We start from the raw sequence: 16,022 nt of genomic DNA, 5'->3' as shown, positions 1-16,022 counted from the left end.
ATTCACATAGAGCAGTGGCAAGTGCGTGAGGTTGTCATGGTAACCACATACATTGCCCACGAATTACAGCTGCGCTTCTATTTTGCCACACTAAACTTAGCAATAAACACGTTTAAAATGCACAATAAACATGTCTGTCAAAACTATCTCAAAGGAGGCTTTTATTAAGCAAATTTAGGAGTGAATTACTCATCCACTGTTTTTAAAACAGACATTTGTTGGGCTTGATTCAAGTTAATGCACAATGAGGTGCACACTTTTTATTTAGTCTTATTGAATAGACAATAAATAGTTTATATTCTAAAATCTATTTAAAGGTTGTGTTCTGTGAAAATTAAATAACATTTGGATGTAAATGGTCGGCATAAAAGTAGTGTGCGGCTAAACCGGCTGCGTCCTGTGAGATCACCTTTATCTGATCGTCTGAGTCCGGAATCATTAAGCACGGCATTAATATCTTCATCCAGATTTCTCTGCAGTTCGTGTATGTTGTTAAAAATGCGGAACATCATTTTATTCCACACAACAGGCAAGCATTACCGTTAAGTCTATTATCCACCAAAATGCAGATTCGTCACGTGACAATTCTTACGCAAATGAGATTGAGGGAAACCTTAAGTTTGTTTTGATTTATTAATTTACTTACAATAAAAATTTAAAATGTATTTACTTTTACGTATTCACTTTTACATGTATTATTAACTGCATTATATACATTTTTACTTCATAGAGAAAACTTTATAAATAAATATTTAGTAAAATTCTTAAATCGCTATGGGGGAGCCAGGCCCCCCTGGCCCCCCCACAAGCTACGCCCATGGTAGTATCTGAATACGAGACAGATTAAACAGATAAAAACAATTTAAAAATCCGAACTAAAACAGAACATAAAGTTAACTTATAGTAATTAAAAATAAATAGCCAGTAGCTTAAATATTAGTTTGTTTTGTGTGAAAGCAGCTTGCCATATTGGCTGCATGGACATAAAGCGGTGTGACGGTCACAGTCAGTAAACCCTGACTTTCTCACAATAGGCCATATTAGGAGAATAAAGCGGTTTGTTGAAGATGTTAAAGATGGTTGTAGTATAGAGGAGTGAAGGCCAGCTTGATGTGGTTAACTCAGAAATACATGTGACAGCACACAGGAGAGAGAGAGCGCGACGGTGGGCGCACTACACATCACCTCCAGTGTCCTTAAATTAACGCACAAAGCATGACACATTATTCCCGTTACTCTGACAGCTAAATGCATCACGTTTAAAGTTACGCGCAGGACGACAGGGCGCTGTCTGTCATGTCTTACCGTCCGCAGGCTGCTGGAAGTTGACGTAGGCATAGCCCAGCGAGCGCCGCGTGATCATATCCCGACACACGCGGATGGACAGCACCGGGCCGGCCGGACTGAATTTCTCATACAGCATAGCCTCCGTGATATCAGGGTGCAGGTCGCCCACATAGAGAGAAGCCATCGGATAAGTCCCCGCCGTCGCTGCGTTCATGTCTTGGGGTCGTTCAAGTCTTTGAGCTCGTGTGTTTGTCTAGTGCTGAAATGACAGTGCGTAAAGAGTGTCCTAGAACCAGAGGAACATGAGTCTTAACAAATGAGTCTTAATCCTCTATTAAACTTTTACGCTACTCTCCAAATAAACGATGTCGGCTGCAATGGCAGCTATATGGAGTCCGGTCGCGAGGATCTGGCTTCAGAAACGTCTGGGTAGATCGAGACCTTGTCTTTAAAAAAAAAACAAAGTTTGCCCTTTTAAAAAACGTTGTTTGGTTTAAAGTGGTTATTTTTTGAGATTTTTGTTATTTTGTCTCTTTTTTTTTTCTTTTGTTTTAAAGGTACTGAAGAACAGTGAGATACACTCACGGTGTGGTGGCCGGGGAAAGAGGGTGCGTGGGAAATGCACGGGCACTTTATAGCTCGAGCGGAGGAAATAGAAGCCAGGGTCACACTTGGGATAACAGAAAAGAAAAAAAAACAGCCGCTCCGAGCATGCGGTGTACAGGGCAGCACATTTGGAAAGCAACATCCAACAGCGACATCTGGGTGCGCAAGGTTTCTACTACAGTAGCAACATGGGTCATTCTCAAAAGTACAGTGACGAACACCCACGGAGTCAAAGATTAATTTGGCAAAGCTGCCGGAATGGTACTTTTAACGTACACATACAGTAAAAAAAATTAATTAAAATTTCATTAAACAAAAACAAAAACTTAATTAAAACATATTTTATAAGTTGTGTACCATTAGGCAATGTGTGCATACTGAATTTCGAGCTGTGTAGTTTCCTTCTCTTCCTCAACAGGCTATATGATATATTAGTTTATTGTAATATTATATTGTAATTTTGATGATACTTAAAGTCTAGTATCTGCACTAGCCTAATACATGCATAATTTCACCTGTCCACTGATCCATTTTTTAAACACAAATTTGGTTAAATGATCATTGAACCAACAGTAATAATTTTTTATTTAACGTGTTGTAATTTAAGGGGATTTTACAAAATATTACTAAAATATTTCTCTAACTTATTCACCATTTATCATCTGTAATACTATCGTGTAACCACTAGATGGCTCTTTAGCTCTCTATATAGAAACATAGAAACATGACTGTTCCCTATAGTGGTTGGGAACTTTGGATTCCCACATAATTAGTTACTTGTATTTGGATATATATTTAGACATTAAAGACATATTTATCAAAGTTTTTGCATTAGTCAAATCTGGACACAAAGCATTTTGTTACTCATTCTTGCTTCATATAATAGCTTGATCAGTCACATGAAAGTAATGTGTTAAATACCATAAACAGAAACATCGTCTGAAAAATTTACAAATTCATATTTAAGTAGCTTTATTGGCATAGTAAAAAGGTTTTACAAAGTACAGCACTCTGACACCATAGTGTTGAGCAGTCACATAACTTCATTATTAAATTTAACATTAGATTAGTGGTGCAAGTGATTATGAAATTTCAATGTAAAGCCAAACCAAATAATCTTAACACCAGCTCACAAATCAGTATGAACACATGGGAGTCTAGCCTAAGGGAACACAGTTTATGAAAGGAGCATGTTTTAAGTTTTTACTTTTTTTTTTTTTTTTTTTTAACTGTACGTGTACGTTAAAAGTACCATTCCGGCAGCAAGAACGATCCTGATTCTGAACTAAATGAAGATTAAGGTCTTGGCGTATGATGTGTTTACTGAACCAATCAAATAAGAGTAAATGGAGAGTCAGCGAGAGGCTCATTTGATTGGCTACAAAAAGGTGGACCCGCCCTCCCCCTCACACTTGCAAAACTCAGTGAGAGAATAGTGCTAAAATTGTGAACGCAGAGAAAAGACGGAGCTGTACACATTGGTTTATTTCGGGAACTTTTTGCCCCACATACACAAGTCATTTAGACATTTGCAACAGTTTGTTTTACACATACAGATTGGTTCTATGCAGTCAATCCGTTTTGCAGTTCTTTAAACTGTTGTTTTCGCTTGCAAATCACTGTTCACAGGCTTGCAGTGCTTTTTACCGTCCTTTGGCGAAAAAAACGTGCCAAAAGTGTAAGCGCAGAAAATTGGAAGTCAGAAGCATGCAGATCATATTTATTTTGCGTTAGCATGAAGCTGCAGTTTCACAATACATTAATTACACTTACGAGTAACAGTAAAATGCTGCAAATAATTTTCTTATGCTTGAAACGCAATTTACACCTTTACAAAGCTTCTTACGCATGCTAATTTAATTTATACTTACAGTCTTATGTACACTTCCACAACTCTTACCCTGCGTATGCAAATCTTTGACGTCGTTCTACCTTCATATAATTAATGAGACAATATTTAATCAGGAAAAACAACTTTATTTAGGTTGAAAGTCCAAATACATTATAAATCACTTCACACCAAGGCATGATGAAAAACGGGTCACTGTACAGTCCACAGTCTTCTACAGTCAAATGAAGAGAGTACAGATTAACATCATGATAGACCTTTAATAAAATTCATAACCAATAGTCAACTAACCTCAGTTGATCCAATAGGGATGAAACCAGGCCTTTAATTTTAGAGGTACCCTCAACCAGCTCATCCTTTTGACTTTTCTCGCCATTCCTCTCCAGTCCCTTATTGTCCTGTTTGTTCATGCTGGGCCTCTTCTGTTCTTCATAATTGAGAAAACTGGATCCATTTACAGCTTGATTCAGACTCAGTTTAGAGTAGAGAACTGGCTCTGATAACTTGGCTCCTTTAGCGCTTTTAAAGACCATCTCAGCCTGTCTGAAAACAACTTCTCCATCCTCAGCACTCTCGGAGAGCTTATCTGGAGTAGGGCTGATCAATGGCTGGTCATTTGGAGGAAAGTCAAATTCAGATTCAAGATTCAGTTGAGGCGGTTCTAGGTGATCTGCTGCAGTCACAACAGGTTTTTCCTGAATCTTATACAAGTGGTCAACATCATCAAGTTGCCACATGGCCAACCCATCCTTTACAACATCATGTGAATTCACAGCTTCTACATAAGCTTGTCCTTCATCCACAACAACTACCTGACTCTTCTCAGAGCTTTCATCTGGTTTCAGCTTTCTAAAGGGTTCACCATTTTGAAAGGTTATATCAACAACAGGATTTTCTGGATAACCAATCCCCATCTGCACCACTGGGTTTAACGCAAGCTCCAAGATGTCTGGTAGCCACATTGCTAAATCACCTCCCAGACCCTGGCTGATGACCACCACACCTCCTCCAAAGCCACGTTGGACAGGCCAGGGGGAGACATTGCCAACATTTTGCATTGAGCTCTCAGAGAAAGAGTCACCTGCCACGATCCATCTTTTATCAGAGTCGTCTCTGGCTGTAGGGCTGGACGTAGTGCTGTAGTCTGACAGTGCCAGCGGTGTGGCTTGTGGAGCAGATTGTTGATCTTTGATAATCAGTGGGCCAGTGCTTACTACTGCGGTCAGGTCTAGAGAAACTGTAACAGAGAATGGAGAATAAGTTCTAATACAGATTTTTCTTATTCCAGGAAGGATAAAAATCATACTTTCAATACTGTACATTTGCACAAATATACAGTGGCTGTGGAATATGTATTGTTTTGGTTGTCATTGTTAACTTGTCAGGTATTCGTGTTCTTCAGGTTCTATTTGTTTTTGTTGGTGATTCCTTTACTTCTACAGTAACATTACTTGTGTATAATGACAGTTTAAAAAAAAAAAAAAAAAAGTTGGCTCAGGAGTTCTTTTTTTACTGGCTCCACTACAAAAGGAGCAATCTTTATTTTACGCAACGCATTTGTCTTTGCTTGGAATTCTGATCAAGCAACCTTGTAAAGGGTTACAAACTAACAGTGAAAAGTACTTCTGCAGCATGACTTAAGAATCACATGTAATAACATTAACTAATTCACTTTTAAAACTAAAAGATGCATAACATTAACAACGAAGAATTACATAAGAACTGCATTTAACAAAAAAAAAAACAAAAAAAAACGAACTAAGCCATAACTAACATTAACAAGCGAGACAGTTAATGTTCACCAAAATAAATAAAAAAAGTTTCACCTTTACAAAACTGTTCACCAAGACATGCATTTACATTAATATTAATTTGTGAATAACAGTGTATATACCCTCAACATATGCAGGCCAACAAGCTGGAAATTAAGCAGCCAATGCAACTCAAATTCACAAACCCCTTTACTGAAATGAAGAATATCCAAAACCTTTCCTTTTGGAATATAGTTAAGACACTTGTACTAATACTTAAGACACAAGAACTAGCCAGCCAGCAGCTTTTCTTAGTGACAAATCTGCAGCATTTGCAACCATGTCACAGAAATCGTTGGTTTGGAAGGAATAAAATAAAAATAAAAAAAAAAAAAAAAAAAAAAAAAAGTACCCGTCACTAACCAGGCAGTTCTGCAGGCTCAGTTAAGCTTCTGCACCTTCTCCCACAACAATCACATACTGAGGTTTGGCCACCCAGGTCAACCCATCTGAAAACAAATAGCTTTTTTTTTTTTTTAAGTTCCAAAAGCCTATTAGGACAAAGACCTTATAAGGAGTAAGAGATTTAAACACTTACCTGGACTTAAGCTTGTTGTAGTTGCAGAATTTAGTGGTAGAGGTCAGACCCAAATCAGTAAGATAGACTCTGCAGTGAATGTAACTCTAAAGAAAACAGGAGAGCATTACAGATCAAACTTCTGTCAGTTTATAAGACCACAGTCATCATAACGGTCAATGAACACTCACCTCAAAAGACTTGAAGGTGGATGTACGAACAACCAAATTTACTCGGTCACGCTGTTGCAACACAAACTTCACCAAGGACTCTTTGGAGGCCACACATCTGGCAAACATAAAAATGAAGGTGAAATTATTCCAGGGAGCAAGTGTATTCAAAATAATGTTTGTTGAGTTGAGCTACCCTTTGTTAATGATAAGGGCAACTTCAGGTTTGTCTGCATGGTTTGGAGAAGAGGAAGCATGGCAGGACTGGACATAAAGCTGTTGACCAGGTGCAGGTGAGGCAGACACCTGCAGATACAACTGCTCTCCTTTGTGGAACACATTAGTATCTGCTGGACCACTCCAAGATGCTAGAGCAAAATAAACATTACAAGCAAGTATTAGATACTAACTTTGTCTAATAGATTAAGTAGTGTGTTAATGACGTACAATTCATGATCCTTAAGGAAAAACTTTCCAGTAGGTCCTGAATATCATACTGCATTGGGAACACAGGTACAAATCCATCAAAATTGTGAGGCTGAGGAATTTCATTCAGGAAATGTTTTGCGAGGGCAGGAACACGCCAGACATCATGAATGATTTCTGGCGAGTACGCTGCGAAGTGCCCATTCAAATAATCCCCGTTAGATGTAACAGGCAGCGCTAGAGACACTATAGTGCAACAGAAAAGGACAAAAACCGCCGCCATCCCTATCCTACAGCTTTGACCTGAGAGAGAACCAGTGAAAAAAAATGTATACAACAACTCTCCTTGTCTTGCACACCTTCCTAAAAACTCGGGCTGTGAGGAGGTTTAGGCTGCACAGATTAACGCAGAGTCAGGTGATTAAGTCCAGGTGTTCAGGTTTACTTCATCAACTGACTGTGATTAACAGACTGGCTGACACTAATTCAGGTGATTGGGTTTTTTGTTTTTATGCAGCCACAACAAAACAAATTCATAAAATCTAGTTTATTTAAAAAAAAAAACTTAATTAGACAGCATTTCCAGAAGTAATTACCAATTTTGTCATTCATAAATGTGAAATCCTAAACCTTATTTTGCTTTTTTTTTTCTTAAATAAATGTTATTGGTAATTATTTTTCATTCCTAAAATGTATACAAGTAAATTAACATTTATTTATTTATTTTACTTTTTGTTTTGTACCGACTTTTGTATTTTGCAACGATTTTGATATTTGTAAGTATTTGCGCCTTTGAGGTTGAAGGCTCTTCTTCCTGGTATACAGCGACACCTGCAGGGCGGTCAGGACAGGTGCGCGAGCGGACAGTCAGGGAGTGGCCATGCACGCAGGTGAACGGGAAAGAGGAAGACCGCCTGAGAAGCACGGTAAGAGGAGAAGATCTTTTGCATCTCAAACCCTTAATTATGACTTAATCTGAAAGAAGGACTTCAGGATGGTGAATTCGGGTGAGTTGGACTTTGTTTACATAACTAAACAGTGCATTTTTTGGGGTGGGAGGGAGTATATGAACAGGCTCGGGAACGTGGTCTGGGTGTGGTTATCATGTTTATCTTGATAATACATCACGGAACTAACCCATTTGTTGCCCTATAAAATCCCCGTCTGTCATATAGGCTAAATGTCTCGCTGAATGTAGTCTAGTTCTCTAGTGAGTCTAGTAATGGGCGGAATTTCATTGTTGCAATGGAAGTATTTTACATTTAGTACAACATAAAGGACTTTTTAATGTTTATTTCGAACCAGATGTCTTTTTGTCAATGAATTTATGCTGTGGCAGATACATAGCTAGATCTCAGCTATGTATTTGTTAAATATGTCCTTTGTGATGTATAATGTGTTTTAATGAAACTGTTTCATTTTCTCACATTAGGGGTTCAATCCCAAACTGGCTGGCTGCACCAGGTCACGTGACCTGCCAGTGGTTGGCTGCCTGGTGGCTGGCAGTTCACTGTCAGGAGGACCATTGATTTATGGCAGATTTATCTTTTGCTCTCCTTCCACTCTAGCTCCGGGAGTACTATTATTATTATTATTTATTTTTTTTTTATTGTACATCTATTCATATGACTTTATTCTTTTAAATGATATACGTTTTATGGAGTGCACTGGCTGCACTGAAGCGGCAGTAGGCTAACCCACCAGTCAGGATGACGGCCATTTGAGCACTTTAATTGCGATACAAGTACATGTTTACAAGAATAGACAGAAGAATATATTAATAATCATAACATAGTATATTTCCTTGCAGAGACAGTGGTAGAGAATCGGTTGGCTGCTTGAGCGGCCAGTTCAAGCGACAATAACCAACCAGTCGGGATCACGGCCATTAGACTACTTAAATATGAATAAACCACCTTGAAACTTATATCATATTAAAGAATAGATTCAAAAGAACATATTCACAATAATAAAATTATTCATTTCCTTGCAACAGGAGTGGTAGGGAATGCATAGCCTAGGCATACTCATAGCTTAATAAAGGCTGGCTAGAGAAAGCTGTCAGAGGAAGACATGAACACAAATAAATATATTCATTTATTCAAAGTAAAAAAACAATTTACAAATAAAATAAAAATAACAAATAAAAACCAAATGACTTCCAAATAGGTAGATCTGTCTTCAAACAATAGTTGCCTAACTGGCTGGAGTGGCAGGCCAGTGGAAGGTGGCAGGTCCTGCCAGCCAGCTGAAGAACCGCCACTCTTTTTTCATTTACTCATCCTCATGTCTTTACTAGTGTGACTTTTGTTCTTTTGACTGAAAATGTCAAGCATTTAACTGAATGCAAGAGCACCATAAAAGTAGTCCATACATGTCCACACATGTCAGGTCTTCTGAAGCCATACATAGCTTTATTTGAGAAATGGACAGTTATACTGACCAGCTAAAGAAGTTGTCAAAACCTCTCTAAAACCAATGTGCTGACCAGCTATGACCAGGCTGGACAACCAGCTAAAACCATCTAACCAGCTTAGGCTGGTTTAAGCTGTTTTTTTTCAGCAGGGGTTTGTCCAAATCACACAATCTATCTGAATTCCAAACCAATCCAAACCCCACTCGGTGGCGATCTTGCAAATTCCAGTGATGCAAGTATAAATAATTTACTTGAAAACTAAAATATAAGAAACCGCTGCTCAATAACACGTTATCAGCAATAAAATCTGATAATCGTATCTTATCTTTTCCTGCTTGCCCAATGCCTGCGTGTTCAACGAGAGTAAACAAACAAGCTATTGGTTAAGGTGGGACTTCTAATCCTGTATCAACAATGCGATTGGCTCTTCTAATTGTAAGGTGGTATCATTAATGATGATTTTTCATCCCAATTGATGATGATTGACATCTTCCATCACCATTTAAATGTCATTTTATTTGAAATAATGACCAAACTTTATGGACTACCGTTGAAGAAAAAGGTCATACAGGTTTGCCACAACATGAAGGTTAGAAAATGACAAGTAAACTTGCTTTAATTGTGCAATGCAGGTATCTAATCGTGCTATTCTCCCTCAATGTAATGGCCTAGTAGAGTATACACAATGCGGATATACCACAAAAGCTCTATAATAAGTATTTAAAGGGGTCATATGATGCGATTTCAATTTTTCCTTTCTCTTTGGAGTGTTACAAGCTCTTGGTGCATAAAGAAGATCTGTAAAGTTGCAAAGACTAAAGTCGCAAATCCAAAGAGATATTCTTTATAAGAGTTAAGAGTCAACCACGCCTACCTAAAACGGCTCGTTCTAACACTCCCCCACATGTCTACGTCACGATGTGGGAACATTTGCATAACACCGCCCAAATGTTCACGCAAAGAAAGAAGACAGAACTTTTATTCTCGCTGTAGTATTTTGCTGCCGCCTCCATGTCGTGGAGACACTGTGTGTTTCGTAGTGAAAGCGAAACTACTTTGTTTGGCCTTCCAAAAGAGGACGATATCCGCTTCGTCATGCCTAGAGCTGATCCGTGCTGGTCGCTGAGGAAATACATCAACTTCGCGCTGTGGATCGCCGGATCGGCTTTCACCGTGGATGAAGTGGAGTCCAGTCCGGGGTCGTCACATGTGGTTGCCGCAAGCCCGCCGGCCGCTCCTTCGTCGAATCCGCCGGCCGCACCGTTCTCAATCCCGCCGGCCTCCGCTCACTCAAGCCTGCCGGCGGCCGCTCACTCTAGGCCACCGTGTGCATTGTGAAAGCGAAACTACTTTGTTTGGCCTTCCAAAAGAGGACACAACTAGAAATCAGTGGTTAAGTTGTATTTACAACACTGTTCCAGAACAGTTCAACCCAAATATTCAGATGTGTGCAGCGCATTTTGCGGAGGATGAAATGCAAATGCCTCGTTTGTAATGGGTTTTATTGTTTTTGTCTTGTTGCGCCGGGATACAGGGCATCACAGTATGGTAAGGGGCGTAACATTTCCGTCACACGCTTGAGGTATTCAGCCAATCACAACACACTGGATAGCTGGCCAATCAGCGTACACCTCGCTTTTCAGACCGATGAGCTTTGTAAAAATCGATGCATTTCAGAAAGGCGGGGCATAGAGGAACAACAATAATGTACATTATGTAGAAAAGAATGTGTTTTTTTAACCTTAAACCGTATAAACACATTGCATTAGACCAAATACACAACTTAATGTTCTTTTTAGCAACGTCATATGACCCTTTTAATTAAAGGCAGGGTAGGTGATTTGGTTCACCTAAGTGTAAGAAAATGCTAAATGTAAGAAAAAAAATCCTGATTGAAAAAAAGCAGTGTTTTTGTACTTGTGTACTGTTATTATCATGTTTGTCTCTTTATCTGACAGTCCCTCATCACCTCATAATAGCTTGCTTTCAGTGAAGTCATGGCTCATGAAAACTTATTGCATGTAGTCCCAAGTTCATCCGGATTTCATGGTGCACATAGTTCCTTGACTCATTGCATCTCGTTTATCTGATGAGCTGGTGTCTTCAATTCTATGTTTATGGTTGATATTTTGTGTGTGTGTGTGTTTCCTGTAGGTCTTTGTTGTGGCAGTCTGAAGGATGATAAGATCCTGATGAAGATGGGTTTGGGACTGGTGCTTGTGGGTCATGTGAACTTCTTGTTGGGGGCACTGGTACACGGAGCTGTGCTCAGACACATAAAGGTGTTCACTTGGAACAAGAAACTTGTCTACCCCATCTCCAATGTCATCGCTCTTGTGGCAGGACTTATGGTTTGTCTGTCTCCAAAATTCGAATGTATTTCTTTAATATGTTTGTGATCATGATCAAGTGACGTGGTGGTTGAGGCATAAAGCGTAGTGGTTAAAATTCCTGCATTAATAAGCAGGTGTGTTAGTTAAAACTTCAAGCTCACCTTTTACACTGAATGAGTCCACACTGTAATTTATACATCTGACCATGTTATAACCTGCAGGCAATTATTGGTGGAATCTCAGCTATTGTTCTCTCAAAGAACAAGAAAAACCAGCTCCTGGTGAGTACACACAAACACACAATACTATCCTTTTTGTAATATTTGCATTTGCTCTGTTTTTGCTATTTATTTGGTGCCACTGCAAAACTTGCACTTTAAATTCTATAGAACAAAATAGAGTATTCATGTATTATTAATTTCTGAATGCATTTTATCCTTGTTGCAGAGTTGGTTTCTTCTGGTTGTGAGTGTCTTGGCTGTTCTCTTGGGTGCTGCCTCTGCAGTGGGAATCACTGTTGCCACAGTGAGGGCCATAATGTGGGAAGGACACACTCTGTTTGCCCACTGCAACCTGCCTGCCAACATGACCTACTACAGCATCACAAATGAATGCCCCTTTGACCCCACACGCATCTATGTGAGTCAGTAAATCTCCAGTCTGATGGATCCTAGTGTAATCAAATGCAAATTAATGATATGACCCTCATAAATGACTTTTGTTAAGAGTTATTTTGCCATTGAGATGCATTTGAGTTATCAAAACTGTAGCAAATAAAATCATGGTTCATTTCATCCTATGTCAAAAGTGAGGAACAAATCAGAATTTATAAAGGCAAAAACAAATGTGTTATGTCTTGAGAGCATGTGTACGAACTTTGTGCACTCATATACCAATAATTAAAATAATATATATATAACTTCTTTTTAGGTGGAGTTGCTACAGTTGTTCATATTGCTCGAATTTAGGATGAACTGCGATTTTATAAGGAAGGATGCATTTGGGTTTTTTTAATTAATTTTTTTGAATGAGTTGAGAATTTAAAAGTTGTTCTTAGGAACATTTCAGAAATTGCCGTATACTCAAATTTTGGATCATTCAGCCTTTGTATGAGGCCCCAGGGTTCCCACAGTAATAGAAAATTTGCATCATGGAATTTTAAAATTGTGAAAGATTAATTTTCTTATTTATTTATTCTTAGCTTTAAAATATTTAATTGGCTAAAATGGCTAGCTTATTTACAATGATATTTAAAAATCCAGTAATCTCAAATGCATGGAAGTGTCATGCAAATGTCATGTAAATTCATTGGTGAAAAGCAATGGGAACCCTGTGGGACATGATGCAAAATAAGCAAGTTAAAGGAAATACTAAAATTAAAAAAACAAAAAATATATTTCTCCCTCCAGGGTACTACATTAATCCTATGGTTTCCATTGATTCTGATGTCAGTGGTGGAGGTTGTGTTCTCCTGCCGCTGTTTCTTGGCTTGCACGTCTTTCCTCCGTTTGCACTGCCCATGGAGGAGAAATGTCAGGGTAAATAGAACTACATGTAATGATTTGAATTAAGTGCATTCAAGATACAAATCTGAATTTGAGTTGAAAACATTTTGGGTTCCAGATTATGTTTTAAGGGTAATGTTGCATGCCAGCTCCTCATTAAGACTAATAAACCTTTTGTGTTCTCTGAATGCAATGTAAATGTTTGGGTTTAGGTGCGTGTCCAGATGCCAGAAGAAACCGCGCTGCCACCAGGAGATGATCCAAATGAGGAGGAGCCAACAGAACAGAACGAACTACTTGACAAAGACACGGTTGCTGTGGAGACTAGTGATTGGCTATAATTCATAAGTATACATCACATGAACAATAGATGCTTTTCGGAATTGCTGTATGACAGTGGAGCAAGAAATACCAAGTGCCAATGCACATAAAAGCTACTGCCCACTAAAGTGGCTAGCAGCTGAAGAGAAGTTGTGCGCTGACATCTTTGCCTTACTTCAGCACTACTGTTTTGTGTTATTCCTCAGTTTTAAAGGGTCAGACTGTGTGACCAAGGCAAATACTATTGATTTCACAATGTAAAGTGCACAATGTTTTGTATATTATCATCATGAACATGTATGACGTGCTTGTTTTATGTTTGTTACATATTTTCTTCAGTGATGGGATTCCTTGTTACAGTACATTTATATAAAATATTTTGCTATTTAAAACTGAGTTTCTGAAATTGCTCCTAATAGGAACGACGGGTCAAAAATATAAATATGTCTAAGTATCTTGTCTATTGTCCTATTTTCTATTCATTTTATTCCTCACATGTGCTTAGACACTGTCCATACATTATTTGTGCAAAATATGTGGATAAGGGCTAATGATCAAAATATATTTGTTAGTTTTCTCAAAGTATGAGAAAGTCCTTGGCTTCAAAATCATTTGTATGGTATGTTGACTTCTAATAAGGCAAGCAAGTTTTTTTTTTTTTTACCTTGAAATATCAGTTTCATGGTTGTGTTTTGAAACACCAAAGTTAGTTTTTACAGGAAGATGTAGATATTTAACAGATTTGGTCACGGTGAATCTGAAAGTGAAAACAGACGAAATGAGACAGAATGAGGGTCATTTATCTCTTGGACTGTTTTACTGGCTCAATTTTTCATGATGCAGTTATATATGCTTTTTATAAAAAAATAAACAGACAAATCTATGAGCAGAATGCAGAAATACTAAAAGCTCAAAGGGAAAACACAAAGCAGGGTGTTCACTCATTCATTGACAGCACAAATGTAGCCAAAGGGAAAAAAATCCATCTGCTAAAGAAACTATACATGCACCTGGTTTACACATGATAAATTCTGTGGACAAAGCTATGGCAAAATCCATGTTTGAACTGTTAATCATGATTACTGAAAACATTTTAATTAGAAGACATAAAATCTCAGTTTTTCTTTTAACTAAAGGTGACTAACTCTATTTTGAAATATATTTTTTTTAATACAAGTCTTTAATGTGACCCCAGTGGACTAGTCAGTTTACTAAGATGAATCTTTTCAGCAGGGCTGCTCCTGGTACTGTCTCTCTGTGGCGGTGAAAAAGTCCTCTAGAACACTGCGCAGATACTCAAATGTGGGTCGATTGTCTGGGTTCTCTGTCCAGCAGTGTTTCATGATATTATATAGGTCCTCAGGGCAGTTATCAGGGCAAGGCATGCGGTACCCTCTCTCAAGGTTTGCAATCACCTCTGGGTTTGTCATTCCTGAAAGATCAAGAGTAACTGAAAAATCTGAGACATAGCAAAATGATTCCATAATGCATTTCCCATTGATGCTACTGTACAAAATCAAAATGAGCCCATACAGGAAGCATATGGAGCTTGTTACCTGGAAATGGGATTCTTCCATATGTAACAATTTCTGTCAGCAGTACTCCAAACGACCAAACATCTGATTTGATCGAAAAGGTGCCGTAGTTTATGGCCTCAGGTGCCGTCCATTTAATAGGAAACTTTGCACCTGCGATTTAAGGCATATTTTTAGATCTTTGGTGTTGCAGGCAAACTTTCTTGCATATACTGTACAGGTTCTCTGGTGATCTAATTCTAATGTGAATTGACAGGACAGAACAGAGCATGATGCAATAGATGCTGCCTTACCTTCTCTGGCAGTGTATTCATTATTTTCAATGAGACGGGCAAGGCCAAAGTCAGCAATCTTGCAGATGAGCTCATCAGACACCAAAATGTTGGCAGCTCTCAGGTCTCTATGGATATAGTTCTTCTGCTCTATGTAAGCCATTCCATCAGCGACCTGCAGGGGGCAGTGCAGTGTTAATAATAAGGCTGTGTGTGTGATAATGGCTGTGTTCAGAATAGCATACTGCCATGCTGTCATTTCTGCAGTATATAATATGTATACTGTGCGAAGTATGTATTAAATACTGAGATGACTATAGCAGAGAATACTGTGCTAGATACTGTATTTCACGATGCAGTGTGCTTCACTTAACCAACTATTTCCAGTGTAAAAAATTAACTGCAAGTAATATTTGCATAAATGCTGGAATTTTTTTAATCTCTTACATGATTAATTATTTTAATCAAACTGTCAAATGACTGTAAAATACATTTTAATTTAATTACACTGCCATTCAGGTTTTTATTTTTTTATGGTTTTGAAAAAGCCCGATGGTCACCAAAGCTGCATTTGTTTGAGCAGAAGTACAATAAAATCAGTAATATTTTAAAATATTACAATTTAAAATATCTGTTTCAGATATTGCATTTCTGTTTTAATATTATTTTAAAATTTATTTTATTTCAGTGATGGCAAAACTGAATTTTTAGCAGCCATGATACTTTTTTTCAGGATTCTTTGATGAATAGAAAGTTTAAAAGAAAAGAGCATTTATTCAAAACAGAAATCTTTTCTAATGATATAAGTATTTACTATCACTTTTCATGAGTTCCTCGTGGAATAAAAGTATTTCTTTCAAAAAAATAAATAAATAAATACTGACCCCAAACTTTTGAACCGTTGTGTGCAATGTTACAATAGATTTCTATTTTAAATAAATGCTGTTCTTTTTAACTTTGTATTCATAGAAAGT

At 38.0% G+C, this 16,022-nt stretch overlaps 4 protein-coding genes across 8 annotated transcripts in view; 1 reads left to right on the top strand and 3 right to left on the bottom strand.

Annotated features, from left to right (window-relative positions):
• The window catches only part of LOC107654874 (polyadenylate-binding protein 4-like), a 19,190-nt gene extending 17,270 nt beyond the window's left edge, over positions 1-1,920 (bottom strand). The window contains exon 1 of one of the 2 annotated variants that reach the window (XM_016442171.1): positions 1,306-1,920. In XM_016442171.1, coding sequence (XP_016297657.1) covers positions 1,306-1,501 — 196 coding nt within the window. In that variant the 5' untranslated portion in view covers positions 1,502-1,920. The remainder of the gene's footprint in view (positions 1-1,305) is intronic. The other variant, XM_016442170.1, reaches the window with a different exon arrangement.
• Positions 1,921-3,849: 1,929 nt separating this feature from the next.
• Positions 3,850-7,072, bottom strand: LOC107654871 (uncharacterized). The gene is made up of 7 exons (XM_016442164.1): positions 6,688-7,072; positions 6,437-6,608; positions 6,262-6,358; positions 6,092-6,177; positions 5,917-6,002; positions 4,034-4,979; positions 3,850-3,956 (listed from the first exon to the last, which is right to left on the bottom strand). The coding sequence occupies exons 1-7, from the start codon at positions 6,947-6,949 to the stop codon at positions 3,935-3,937; spliced, it is 1,671 nt and encodes a 556-aa protein (XP_016297650.1). The 5' UTR covers positions 6,950-7,072; the 3' UTR covers positions 3,850-3,934.
• A 130-nt stretch (positions 7,073-7,202) lies between these two features.
• LOC107654873 (transmembrane protein 54-like) lies at positions 7,203-13,706 on the top strand. 4 transcript variants are annotated; one of them, XM_016442168.1, is made up of 7 exons: positions 7,203-7,334; positions 7,492-7,592; positions 11,237-11,433; positions 11,637-11,696; positions 11,863-12,054; positions 12,825-12,953; positions 13,133-13,706. In XM_016442168.1, the coding sequence occupies exons 2-7, from the start codon at positions 7,547-7,549 to the stop codon at positions 13,259-13,261; spliced, it is 753 nt and encodes a 250-aa protein (XP_016297654.1). In that variant the 5' UTR covers positions 7,203-7,334; positions 7,492-7,546; the 3' UTR covers positions 13,262-13,706. The 4 variants fall into 4 exon arrangements, with proteins under 4 accessions (XP_016297654.1, XP_016297653.1, XP_016297655.1 ...); XM_016442167.1 differs by lacking the exon at positions 7,203-7,334 and having other exon boundaries at positions 7,464-7,592; XM_016442169.1 differs by lacking the exon at positions 7,203-7,334 and having other exon boundaries at positions 7,505-7,673.
• Positions 13,707-14,222: 516 nt separating this feature from the next.
• The window catches only part of LOC107654872 (tyrosine-protein kinase Lck-like), an 18,026-nt gene continuing 16,226 nt past the window's right edge, over positions 14,223-16,022 (bottom strand). Inside the window, exons 11-13 of the mRNA XM_016442165.1 lie at positions 15,070-15,223; positions 14,798-14,929; positions 14,223-14,673 (exon numbers count right to left, since the gene is read on the bottom strand). Coding sequence (XP_016297651.1) covers positions 14,468-14,673; positions 14,798-14,929; positions 15,070-15,223 — 492 coding nt within the window. The 3' untranslated portion in view covers positions 14,223-14,467. The remainder of the gene's footprint in view (positions 14,674-14,797; positions 14,930-15,069; positions 15,224-16,022) is intronic.

Source organism: Sinocyclocheilus anshuiensis, unplaced genomic scaffold, assembly GCF_001515605.1.
Source record: "Sinocyclocheilus anshuiensis isolate Anshui unplaced genomic scaffold, SAMN03320099.WGS_v1.1 scaffold335, whole genome shotgun sequence".
In the NCBI taxonomy this organism is placed as follows: Eukaryota; Metazoa; Chordata; class Actinopteri; order Cypriniformes; family Cyprinidae; genus Sinocyclocheilus; species Sinocyclocheilus anshuiensis.
The sequence above is the reverse complement of the archived record's forward strand: the minus strand, read 5'-3'. Positions and strand labels throughout refer to the sequence as shown.

Bases quoted from the DNA above. Each gene is read 5' to 3' on its own strand.
- LOC107654873 (XM_016442166.1), top strand. From the start codon at position 11,080: ATGGCTCATGAAAACTTATTGCATGTAGTCCCAAGTTCATCCGGATTT. The intron at 11,697-11,862 runs GTGAGTACACAC...TCCTTGTTGCAG, and splicing joins ACAAGAAAAACCAGCTCCTG to AGTTGGTTTCTTCTGGTTGT. The intron at 12,954-13,132 runs GTAAATAGAACT...GTTTGGGTTTAG, and splicing joins CATGGAGGAGAAATGTCAGG to GTGCGTGTCCAGATGCCAGA.
- LOC107654871 (XM_016442164.1), bottom strand. From the start codon at position 6,949: ATGGCGGCGGTTTTTGTCCTTTTCTGTTGCACTATAGTGTCTCTAGCG. The intron at 6,003-6,091 runs GTAAGTGTTTAA...ATTTGTTTTCAG, and splicing joins TACAACAAGCTTAAGTCCAG to ATGGGTTGACCTGGGTGGCC. The intron at 3,957-4,033 runs GTTAGTTGACTA...ATTTGACTGTAG, and splicing joins TCCCTATTGGATCAACTGAG to AAGACTGTGGACTGTACAGT.